Genomic DNA, 13,419 nt, shown 5'->3' with positions numbered 1-13,419 from the left:
TATTTATAGGCATTTTGAGGTTTGGGAAACTTTGCTCCTCCTGGTAGGATTGTATATCCCATATGTCACTAGCTCATGGACTCTTGCCAATATCAAATAAATGAATTTATCAGGTAAGTTCTTATATAAATTATGTTTTTCTGCTAAATTGTACTCAGAGAGTTAATGTGTAAGTCTGGGTTTTTTCTTAGGATTTTACCTTTAATAGATCCTAAATAGTGGCAGCTTAGATATTGTAGTTAGTTTAGTGTGGGTGGCATTAAAGGGGAGTTTTTGGGCATTTCTTTTACGTCTAGTACAGACTGGAGAGTGTTGTTAACCCTTGCACCCACTGAACTAAATCACAAGCTGGCCTGGTGTGGCTAGATTGTGACCGATTAGTGATAGTAGAAGGGGTCTGATAACCCTTTCTGTTCCAAATAAGTGACTGGCGCAGGGTTGGATAACCTTGGTTCATCACACTCTTGCCTTTTTCTCTATCAGAGGGCTATGCTGTTTGCAATTTTTTCCCATTCCTGAAACTGCCGTATAAGGAAATTGATAATTTTGCTTTATATGTTGTTTTTTTCTCTTACATTTGCAAGATGTCTCAATGTGATCCTGTCTCAGAAATCAAAGTTGGAACCCTGCTGCCTGATAACAGTTCTACCAAAGCCAAGTGGATTTGTTGTAAACTTGTGGAGGTTATATCTCCAGCTGTGGTTTGTAATAGTTGTCATGATAAACTTTTACATGCAGATAATGTGTCCATCAGTAATAGTACATTGCCTGTTGCTGTTCCTTCAATATCTAATGTACAAGATATATCTGTGAATTAAAAATAATTTATTGCTGATTCTATTCAGAAGGCTTTGTCTGCCATCCCACCTTCTAATAAACGTAAAAGGTTTTTTTAAAACTTATCATAAAGTTGATGAAATTTCAAATGACTGACAACATACTGAATTATCCTTTTCTGATGAGGATCTATCTGATTCAGAAAATCCTTCCTCAGATATTGATACTGACAAATCTACTTATTTATTTAAAATGGAGTATATTCATTCTTTGTTAAAAGAAGTGTTGATTACATTGGATATTGAGGAAACTAGTCCTTTTGATATTAAAACTAGTAAACATTTAAATTCTGTTTATAAACCTCCTGTGCTTACTGCAGAGGTTTTTCCAGTTCCTGGTGCTATTTCTGATATGATTTCTAAGGAATGGAATAGGCCTGGTACTTATTGTATTCCTTCTTCAAGGTTTAAAAAGTTTTATCCTTTGCCAGCAGTTACATTGGAGTTTTGGGAAAAGATCCCCAAAGTTGATGGGTCTATCTCTACTCTTGCTAAATGTACTACTATTCCTATGGAAGATATTACTTATTTTAAAGATCCTTTAGATAGGAAACTTGAATCTTATCTAATGAAAGCTTATTTATATTCAGGTCACCTTCTCAGGCCTGCAATTTATTTGGCTGATGTTGCAGTTGCATCAACCTTTTTGGCTGTAAAATTTAGCGCAACAAGAATTGGATTCTGATTTGTCTAGCATTGTTCGCTTGTTTCAACATGCTAATCATTTTATTTGTGATGCCATTTTTGATATCATCAAAATTGATATTAAATCTATGTCTTTAGCTATTTAGCTAACATGACTTCTAAGTCCAGATTGCTATCTCTTTATTTCCAAGTTAATAAGTTATTTGGTTCTCAGTTGGATTTTATTATTTCAACTGTCACTGGGGGGAGGGAGTTTTTTTGCTTCAGGATAAAATACCTAAGGGTTAGATCTAACTGTTTTCGTTCCTTTCGACAAAATAAGGAACATAAACCAAATCCTTCCCCCAAGGAATCTGTTTCCAATTGGAAAGCTTCTTCAAATTGGAATGAATCTAACCCATTTAAGAAACCAAAGCCAGCCCCCATGTCTGCATGAAGGTGTGGCCCTCATTCCAGCTCAGCTGGTAGGGGGCAGATTAAGATTTCTCAAGGATATTTGGACAAATTCTGTCCAAAATCAATTGATTCTGAGTATTGTCTCTCAGGGGTACCAAATAAGATTCAGAGTAAGACCTCCTGTGAGAAGATATTTTCCCTCACGCATCCCAGCAAATCCAGTAAAGGCTTAGGCTTTCCTGAAGTGTGTTTCAGACCTGGAGCTTTCAGGGGTAATCATGCCAGTTCTGTTTCAGGAACAGGGTCTGGGGTTTTATTCAAATCTATTCATTGTCCCAAAGAAAGAAAATTAATTCAGACCAATTTTGGATCTGAACATTTTAAATTGTTATGTAAGAGTGCCAACTTTCAAAATGGTGACTATAAGGACTATTCTGCTTTTTGTTCAGCAAGGGTATTATATGTCCACAATAGACTTACATGATGCATATCTTCATATTCCGATTCATCCAGATCATTATCTGAGATTCTCTTTTCTAGACAAGCATTACCAATTTGTCTCTCTTTCTTTTGGCCTAGCGACAGCTCCAAAAAATGTTTCAAATGTTCTCGGTGCTCTACTCTCTGTAATCAGAGAACGGGGTATTGCAGTGTTTCCTTATTTGGACAATATATTGGTACTAGCTCAGTCTTTGTTTTGCAGAATCTCACATGAAACAACTAGTGTTGTTTCTTCGAAAACTTGGTTGGACGATCAATTTACCAAAAGTTCTTTGATTCCTCAGACAAGGGTCACCTTGTTTAGGTTTCCAGATAGATTCAGTGTCCATGACTCTGTCTCTAACAGACAAGAGGCATTTAAAATTGGTTGCAGCCTGTTGACACCTTCAGTCTCAGTTATTCCCTTCAGTAGCTATGTGCATGCAAGTTTTAGGTTTCATGACTGCAACATCGGATGCGATCCCCTTTGCTCGTTTTCATATGAGACCTCTCCAGCTTTGTATGTTGAACCAATGGTGCAGGGATTATACAAGGATATCACAATTAATATCCTTAAATCCCAATGTTCGACTATCTCTGACTTGGTGGTTAGATCACCATCGTATAGTTCTAGGGGCCTCTTTTGTTTGTCCAACCTGGACTATGATCGCAACAGATGCAATTCTTTCAGGTTTGGGGTCTCTGACAGCACAAGGGGTTTGGAAATCTCAAGAGGCAAGATTACTAATCAATGTTTTGGAATTCCATGCAATTTTCAGGTCCCTTCAGATTTGGCCTCTGTTGAAGAGAGAACCGTTCATTGGTTTTCAGACAGACAATATCACAACTGTGGCATATGTCAATCATCAGGGTGGGATTCACAGTCCCTAAGCTATGAAAGAAGTATCCCGGATACTTGATTGGGCGGAATCCAGCTCCTATCTGATTTCTGCGGTTCATATCCCAGGTAAAGACAATTGGGAAGCGGATTATTTCAGCCATCAGACTTTACATCCGGGGGAGTGGTCCCTCCATCCAGATGTGTTTTCTCAGGTTGTTCAGATGTGGGGTCTTCAAGAAATAGATCTGATGGCTTCTCATGTAAACAATAAACTTCCTAGGTACCTGTCCAGGTCCAAGGATCCTCAGGCGGAAGCAGTGGATGCGTTGACACTTCCTTGGTGTTATCAACCGGCTTATATTTTCCTGCCTTTAGTTCTTCTTCCAAGAGTGATCTCCAAAATCATCATGGAGCAATTGTTTGTGTTGCTGGTGGCTCCAGCATTGCCTCACAGGTTTTTTTTATGCGGAACTTGTTTGGATGTCCGGTTGCCAACCTTGGCCACTTCCATTAAGGCCGGACCTTCAGTCTCAAGGTCCGTTTTTCCATCAGGATCTCAAATCATTTCATTTGAAGGTATGGAAATTGAACGCTTAGTGCTTAGTCATAAAGGTTTTGCTGATTCTGTGATTAATACTATGTTGCAGATTCGTTAATCTGTTTCTAGAAAGATTTATTATCGAATTGGAAAGACTTACATTTCTTGGTGTTCCTCTCATAAATTCTCTTGGCATTCTTTTAGAATTCCCAGAATTTTATAGTTTTGTTAGGATGGTTTGGATAAGGGTTTCTCTGCAATTCCTTGAAGGGACAAATCTCTGCCCTTTCTGTTTTATTTCGCAGAAAGAGTGTGAAGCTTCCTGATATTCACTGTTTTGTTCAGGCTTTGGTTCATATCAAGCCTGTCATTGAATCAATATCTCTTCCTAGTCTTAATTTGGTTTTGAAGGCTTTACAGGCTCCTCCATTTGAGCCTATGCATTCTTTGGAAATTAAACTACTTTCTTGGAAAGTGTTTCTTTTGGCCATCTCTTCTGCTAGAAGAGTTTCTGAATTATCTGCTCTCTTGTGAATCTCCTTTTCTGATTTTTCACCAGGATCATTTAAATTCTTACCTAAGGTTGTGAATTCTAACAAGAATAATAGATAAATTGTTGTCCCTTCCTTGTGTCCTAATCCTAAGAATTCTTTGGAGAGATCTTTACATTCTTTAGATGTGGTGAAAGCTCTGAAATATTATGTTAAAGCTACTAAAGATTTCAGGAAGACTTCTAGTCTATTTGTTATCTTTTCTGGTCCTAGGTAAGGTCAGAAGGCTTCTGTTGTTTCCTTGGCATTATGGTTAATGCTTTTGATTCATCAAGCTTATTTGGAGTCTGGTCAAGCCCTGCCTCTGAAAATTACAGCTCATTCTACTAGATCAGTTTCCACTTTGTGGGCTTTTAGGAATGAAGCTTCAGTTGATCAGATCTGCAAAGCAGCAACTTGGTCTTCTTTGCATACATTTACTAATTTCTACCGTTTTTATGTATTTGCTTCTTCGGAAGCAGTTTTTGGTAGAAAAGTTCTTCAGGCAGCTGTTTCAGTTTGATTCTTCTGCTTATGTTTTATTTTTTTTTCCTTTCATTTATGAGAATAAACTTATATTTTGGGTTGTGGAATAAGTTTCTTCATCGAAAAATGGCTGTTTTTATTTTATCCCTCCCTCTCTAGTAACTCTTGCATGTATTGCTACCCCATACGTCACTAGCTTATGGATTCTTGCCAATTACATGAAATAAAACATAATTTATGTAAGAACTTACCTGATAAATTAATTTCTTTCATATTGGCAAGAGTCCATGAGGCCCACCCTTTCTATGGTGGTTATGATTTTTTTGTATAAAGCACAATTATTTCCAAATTCCTTTGTTGATGCTTTTTTCTCCTTTCTTTATCACCCCACTACTTGGCTATTCGTTAAACTGAATTGTGGGTGTGATGAGGGGTGTATTTATAAGCATTTTGACGTTTGGGAAACTTTGCCCCTCCTGGTAGGATTGTATATCCCATACGTCACTAACTTATGGACTCTTGCCAATATGAAATAAATTAATTTATCAGGTAAGTTCTTACATAAATTATCTTGTTGTTTTTTTGCTTGGAAACGTGCTATTTGTAATATACATGGTTAGAGTTTTGTCTTTGTCTTTGTAATCATGTAAAATGGAAAAATAAAATGCAATTTTGTCCCTCTCCCTTAAGACAGTTGCTTTAGATGGAACTCTGTTTTTAAAGTCTGGTGTCATTTCTGGAGGATCAAGTGACTTAAGATATAAAGCAAAACGTTGGGATGAAAAGGAAATAAGTGAACTCAAAGAGAAAAGAGACAGATTAATGAATGAACTGAGAGTAAGTTTACTTATACTATGTTCAACACAACTGATCAGTTACTTATTAAACTGTCTGCAATCTAAATATATTGCTCTCTTAATTATTTTTAAAAATAATTGTTTATATTTTAATCATCTCACTTAAAGTATTATATTACATATGTGAAATTCACTATCTCTGTTAGCAAGCTGAAACAAGAAGAATTACTGTCCTGTCCTATAGTAAAAGCACTTTTATTTAAAAAAATAAAATAAAAGAAATTGCACCTTGGCCATGTTTTCCAGGACATCTATGAGTTATATATGCTGCAGGGTTTGTTGAGAGGAACATGAATAGTGTTGTTTAGTGTCACTATTTGTGTGCTTTCCAGGGTTGAAATTCATGTCCCTATTTGCAGAAAAGTCAAAAGTAATTCAGCACCTGTGCAGTGTGCTTACTGCTAGGCCTCACACCAAAGACCCAAAAACATACATGAAAAACAGAGGCATCAGCACCACTTGAAATAATCTCCAAATTTATTGGAATTGCAACAAAGTTAAAACAGCAACATTTCGGACATACAAGTCCTTAATCATGCATGATTGGTTACAGACGTGGCAGACTTAAATAGCACTCTAAGCCCCTCCCTGACATCACAGAGCAAATCCCCCTCTACAACAGAAAATGATACATTTATATCTACTTGCACACCCTGCAGCATGTATAACTCATTGTCCAGGAAAAAATAGCTGAGGTGGCAACCCTAAGCGGAAGCAAAAGGGAAACAAAAACACCAAATTTGCTGATGCGATAAATAGTAGTATGGGTGGGATTTTTTTGCAACACGAATGAAATAGGAAATATAGTGTTAAATCGTATTGGCATATAAAATAAGATGTTTGTATCATAATATGTGTATCAGATTACGGACTATATCATGAGTGGCATGCTAACTTCACTGGTTATAGAATACTAAAAAGTTGCACAAAACATAATAAAAAATAAATTGTACAGCACAGTTACACTCATATTAACACTGTCTAATAATAATAATTATTAATTAATAAATATATATATATATATATATATATATATATTATATGGGCTCATAAATATGCAAAGCACTTTAGCATAGAGATTCATACATACACATATCTGACTATGTATGTGTGTGTGTGTGTGTGTGTGTATATGTATGTGTATATATATATATATATATATATATATATATATATATATATATATATATATATATATATATACATACATATTTGTGTGTGTATATATATATATATATATATATATATATATATATAGTTGCAGAAGTATACGGCACACAAATAAATCAACTACCTGGTGCTCTCACTAGGAAGAAACAAACAGTAAAGCAGCGATGAATCCCACAGACGGGCTCCGTGTTGTAGCCAGGATCCAAAAAAAGCAGGCACACAGGATTTTTCATAAACACTCCGGTTTATTGGCAGTATTTTTTACCAAACGTTTCGGCTCAAGCATGAGCCTTTGTCAATGGTGTACAAAACCGTTCTCCCCTTCCCCTATTTTTAGGAAAATGTACCCTATAGCTGACACCGTTCAGGACTCTTGGCAGATGGTCCCTAAGGTGGAGGGAGATATATGTACCCTGACTAAGCATACGACTATCCCTATTGAGGACAGTTGTGCTTTCAAGGACCCTATGGATAAAAAATTGGAGGGTCTTCTAAAAAACTATATATTCATCAAGGGTTTATGTTTCAACCAACCACCTGCATTGTAACAGTCACAACTGCAGCTGCCTTTTGGTTTGATGCGCTAGAAGAGTCCCTTAAAGGGACACTGAACCCAAATTTTTTCTTTTGATTCAGATAGAGCATGCAATTTTAAGCAACCTTCTAATTTACTCCTATTATAAATTTTTCTTTATTCTCTTGCTATCTTTATTTGAAACAAAAGCCATTTAAGCTTTTTTGGGTTAAGAACTCTGGATAGCACTTTTTGATTGGTGGATGGATTTTTTCCACCAATCTGCAAGGACAACCCAGGTTGTTCACCAAAATGGGCCGGCATCTAAACTTAGATTCTTGCATTTCAAATAAAGATACCAAGAGAATAAAGAAAATTTGATAATAGGAGTAAATTAGAAAGTTGCTTAAAAATTAATGCTCTAGTCTAGCTGATTCTGGTGGAGGAGGAGCTGCACACAGGTGCTGCACAGGTGCTTTTTAGCTTGTCTCTCCAGTCCCTGGGATATTGGCGGTGGATTCTCGCGCCAGCCTCAGGCTTTGGGGCTATCTCCCTGATAGCTAATACAGAACTGCTCAGGAACCTTTCAGTGGCGTGTCATCCCACTGCTTAGAGCCCAACTGCTAGCCACCTGGTCTTCCTAGCTATAACTCTCTGGGCACTGGTTACTCAACACTGGAAGCGGTCTTAAACTGTGTCACAGCTCCAGCTCACTACCCTAACCTTACTTGGAGTTCTGCTACCCCTTTGGAACATAACTCTTCCCCCTCCTTGCGGCTGCCACCCCCGACAGATTAACTTTAAACAACGGGCTGCAGCGCTCCTAGCCTACCTGCTGTATCACTGCCAAGCTTCCTGCAGGTATCGCCGACTGGGGCCCGCCCCTCTCCCTCCCCCACCGGTGCTGCGCGGGAGGGAGTCGGGCTTGGACGGGCTGGTAGATCCGGTGTGCGGCCGTTCCTGTGCTGTATCGCCTGCCCGGTGCGGTGCTGCCCCCTCTCCCCCCCCCCACCGGTGCTGCGCGGGGGGAGTTGGTTGTGATCCTTGGTTGGAGCGGAGGATTGAGAGTGCAAGCTGCAGTTCTATTGGTTTTAATCAGCCCTACAGCAATCTGTAGCCAGACGCCACTGGTGGTAAGCGGTCGAGCATCGCAGGAGGGGGTGAGTCTTGCTGGAAAATATTGCATTGCTTGCCATACCGTAGTGATAGATCGTAAGTCTCAGAAGAGGGCACCGCTATCAGTGGGGAGCAGTGGAGCGGGTTAAAGGAGGATAGTCAAATTGCCATTCAGAACTGGTGACTGTTAGCCTTGAAGGGCTTCGAAAGGAATCACTTTTTAAGTCAAACAGACATATTCTTCTCTCCCTTGGTTGTTTAAAAAAAGGGGACAACGGGTAAATGCAGCCATAACTCTGTAGTCAAGTTTAACTGATACAACTCAGATTGAGCACAACACTACTAAAGAAAAGGAGTTAATAGTCACAGGCTCTAAGACGTTATAATATTTTACTTTGTATGCTTACTAAGTCTTTTTGATCTCATTACATGTACTTGGGTATTGCAAGGGAAATTGTTACAGTGCCAACCCTAGGTCCCACCATAGCCCTCAACATATAATGGGGCTTGGGGGACCAGGGTTATAATATGGTATTAAATTGTTGATTAAAATCACTGCAACTATAGGAGAGAGTCCTTAAAGCAATACTGGCATGGTTATTATTGATAGTTGTTCTCAGGTAAATTCCTGCTTTTTGTAGTGAATTCCTAAGGAACCTGAATTTTTTTTCCCCACTTTTTTTCTTTATTACCTTCTTGTTTCTCAATTGATAATAGACAGGGTGAAAATAATTAGTTTATGGTTGCTTGACAAAATTTTCAAAGAACTTTAAGGAAGGGACAGGGAGAAGGGAAGGGAGAAAAAGAGTGCATTAAGTTTATAAAGAGTAAAGCTTGTAACTGATATATGCTAGGCTTGCTTGTTAAATACTAGACAGAATCTTAGTAACACATACACCTAGGTATAAGCTTTGCTGATTGACCCACTTGGTTCCCTGTTCAATACACAGAATTGGGGTCAGTACATAGGAACCTGAGAACCAAGCTCTTTTTTCTACACTCCTGTTCCACAGTTGAGCTCAACAGATTATTCCACAGAATAAACTTCTCTAGGTCTCATCCTAGCTTAATATTCCTATATAGAGCAAGCGTTGTTCTGTTTCGCTTCTTATCGCCATCGCCGTTTCATCAAGGGTGAGCGAGCCCTATTCACTTGGCTTAGGTCTCTTATCTATTTTTTTTCTTTTTTTCTTTTCTTTGTATTAAATTCTTGTGTTAATCACTAACTAGTGTACAATTGGTTCACTCCCCGCCCTGGCACCACCCCTTCACTTTTCCTCACCCCCTATCCCACTTTTCTTTCCCTATTATTAAATTGGTAGTCACTGGGAGGAATCTCTCCTTAGTTAAGTAATCTTTTTCCCCCCTCCCCTTTTCTCACTGCTGCACATGGACAAATTTATTCACACTCACTATAGGACTCCCTCGCCAACGATGCCGGCAAGGCAAAGAGATAGAAGAGCAAAGACCACGACAAACACCCAGTCTGATGCTCAAGTAACTCCAGTTACCATATCTCCTGTAATAGATACTGTAAATATGCAAGTTCTGGTTACGAAAATCTCACAGGCCTTGGCACCCAACTTTGACACACTTAAAATTGAGATTAAACAGGATCTCCCACTATTGTCGCAAGAGGTTAGACAATTTGCTAACAGAATTAACGAAGTCGAACAAAGGGTGTCAGACCTTGAAGATCTTACCACACTGCACACTGCTAACATAGAAACAGCCAATTCATCTATAGCTACAATGCAGGCCAAATTAGAAGACCTCAAGAATCGTTCTCGCAGGAATAATATTCGTATAATTGGAGTTCCTGAGGATGGGACCTATGAGAACTTAAATACCTTTGTCTCAGAGACATTACCTCATCTTCTTAAAATGCCACCCTATCACTCTCAAATTTTAGTGGAAAGAGCACATAGGCTAGGTAAGCCTTGGACAGACAATAAAGGAATTCATAGACCTAGACCCATGATTGCAAAGCTTTTAAATTTGCAAGATAAAGTCACATTACTGCATTTTTTTCGTAAGAATCAGCCCATCCTGCTTGGGGAATTTAAAATCCTCCTATTCCAGGACTTTTCAGTTGAGACAAAATCCAAGAGAAGGGCACTAGCCCCAATTTGTTCCAAATTAATTCAGCAAGGACACCAAGCCACCATCATTTATCCAGCAAAATTGAAAATCATACACAGTGATAGAATCTGGGTCCTTAATTCTATGCCAGAGGTAGAACAATTTTTAAAAGATTCCAATATTTCAGTTAGATGATTACCAGGTTAAAATTAGGTTGCTAGTATTTTTTTTCTTCTGGTTCTCTATTCTTCTTCTATTATTTTTTTTTTAAAATGATTTTTATTGAAAATCGGTACATTGATAAACAAGTAATATAGTTACATTTCTTTTAGCAACAATATAACAACAGTTTACTAGAATGATAGTCATCAACAATCAGTGACCTAATTTTCATAGGTATTTTCAAGATTAGTTAAGAGGAGAGATGAGTCATAACAGGACATACCTAGTTGTAGGTAGTCAAGAAAAGGTGCAGAAGGATTTAGTTGAGGGAATGGGACAGGAAATGGGGTAAAAGGGTTTAGAGAGGGAGGTAGTATCCCATCTGGTTTAGCGTATCATATGTGTAGGAAGATCATGATTATGTCTCTAAATCCCCAAGGAGAGAGTGATATAAGGTTTTTAGCTCTATATGAAAGTTGTTAGATAAGCGTTTTAAGTATGGTCATGGGACCCCTGCTCCCATATAAATTGAATGTTAGATATCATGTCTTGCTTACCTAGATAGCAGTAATGCATCTTTTCTAACGCAAGGACGTGATTTACTTCAGACTTCCATTGGGCGATAGTGGGTGTCTCATGTGTTTTCCACAGTCGGGGGATTAATCTCTTAGCACAAGATAACATTAACAGAAGTAATTTATTGCGGTACACACAAGAGAGCTTAGGGATGTGACTAAGAAGAATGATTTGTGGAGAGAGTGTAATATGTACGCTCAGGACAATAGATATGTGTCTCTCTACCTGGTTCCAAAAATGACTTAGGTGTGGGCAAGACCACCAGATATGGATGAGGGTACCTTCTTCTCCACATCTCCTCCAACAGCTGGAGGAGGCGGTAGGGTATATAACCCTCAGGCGTGGCGGGGTTAAATACCACTGGGCTAGTATTTTATAGCTCAGTTCGGATAAAGTCAAGGAAATGGAAGAGGAGTGTGTATGACGGAAACATTGTCTCCATGTCTCTGTGTCCAAGTCAGTATGGAACTCGTCTGTCCATCTCCTTAGGTATGTTGGCCATTTCTCAGGGAAGGAGCCTCTGAGGATTTTGTATATCATGGATATATGTGCTCTATCTATCTTCGGGTTGGTGCATAACTGCTCGAAAGCAGTTAAGGGTCTGAATATTGTTGCCTTATGTGGGCTGTGGTTAATTGCGTTTATAATCTGTAAGTAGGAGTACCAACATTGAAAGGGTGGTCCCAGTTCTTCATTAAGCGTAAGTCTGTCCTTAATACCTGAGGGTGTGGTTACTAAGTATATTGGTAAGGCCATAAGGAGCCTATTGGCAGGACTAAGAGTAAAGAGGTTATGCTTGAGAAATAGGTGGTATCGGAGTAGAGGGGTTAAGGGAGATATTGTTGTTGAAACTCATTTTGTATGGATAAGCACATCATCCCATATAGCTAGGGGGGTTTTAACATAATCGTTGTATTGTATGATGTGTGGTCTAGAGTCTTTAGGGATCCAGGGCAAGTCTCTCATGTGACTAACCTGGGATAGATAACTCTCCATTTGTATCCAAATATTCGAGGGATTGGCGTGATTCCACGCCACAACTCTAGCCAAATGTGCAGCTTTATAGTAGTTAATAAGATTAGGGACACCTAGGCCTCTATCTTCCTTACTCAAGTGCATAGTGTGTTGGGCTACTCTTGGACGTTTGTACAACCAAATAAAGGAATTAATAATTTTTTGTTGCGTGTGAAGGAAAGGTTTCGGTATGACCATGGGTAGGGTTTGAAAAATATATAGATATTTGAGAATTATCATCATGTTTACTGTGTTGATCCGCCCTAGCCAAGATAAATGTCCCTGCCTATGCCAGTTCTCCAGTGAGGTCTTAACGTTATTTTGGAGGTTAGTGAAGTTATCGGGAAATAGTTTATGCATATCTTTGGAGATTATTAAGCCTAAGTATTTGAGTTTATCGGATAATATAAATTTTGTGTGCTGTGATATAGTCAGAATTTCTTGGGAAGTTAAATTAATCGGCATTAACCCCGATTTCTCCATGTTAATGGTGAAGTTGGAGACTTGTTTATATTTTTCCAGAGTTTGTATGAGGACAGGCAAGGAGGTAGTTGGGGACCGTAAAGTAAAGATCACGTTGTCAGCAAACAAGAGGCACTTTTGGGTTATATCTCCGAAATTTAGGCCTTGAATATGTTGGCAGTTTCTAATTTGCAGTGTTAATATTTTGACTGTGAGAGCAAATAATAGGGGTGAAAGCGGGCATCCTTGGCGAGTCCCATTGGAAATGGGGAAAGGCTGGGATTTATTATTATTTACTTTAACCTTTGCGCTCGGATTATGATAAAGGGCCTTTATTCTAGTAATGAATAACTCAGAGAAGCCAAATTTTGACAGAGTGGACCGCATGAATTGCCAGTCCACCCTATCAAATGCTTTCTCCGCATCTGTAGAGAGTAGGGCGAGGGGCGAGAGGTTATAATGTGCTTGTTGCAGTGAGTGGAGCAGTCTGGTTGTATTATCCCTTGCTTCCCTTCCTTTAATGAAGCCCACCTGATCAGGGTGGATGAATTTAGGTAATATCATATTCATACGGTTGGCTAATATTTTGGCGTATATTTTCATATCAATATTTATAAGTGACATTGGCCTATAATTGGTGACCAAGTCTGTAGCCTTGCCTGGGTTTGGGATAACTGTGATCACTGCTTCTAGAAGGGAGCTAGGGAGGACAAT

At 38.7% G+C, this 13,419-nt stretch overlaps 1 protein-coding gene across 1 annotated transcript in view; it reads left to right on the top strand.

Moving 5' to 3' along the window:
- The window catches only part of SMC1B (structural maintenance of chromosomes 1B), an 854,251-nt gene that overhangs the window by 78,709 nt on the left and 762,123 nt on the right, over positions 1-13,419 (top strand). The window contains exon 4 of the mRNA XM_053719693.1: positions 5,443-5,589. Coding sequence (XP_053575668.1) covers positions 5,443-5,589 — 147 coding nt within the window. The remainder of the gene's footprint in view (positions 1-5,442; positions 5,590-13,419) is intronic.

The sequence above is a fragment of the Bombina bombina genome, chromosome 6, assembly GCF_027579735.1.
Source record: "Bombina bombina isolate aBomBom1 chromosome 6, aBomBom1.pri, whole genome shotgun sequence".
Taxonomy (NCBI): domain Eukaryota; kingdom Metazoa; phylum Chordata; class Amphibia; order Anura; family Bombinatoridae; genus Bombina; species Bombina bombina.
This window is presented reverse-complemented; position numbering and strand designations above follow the sequence as displayed.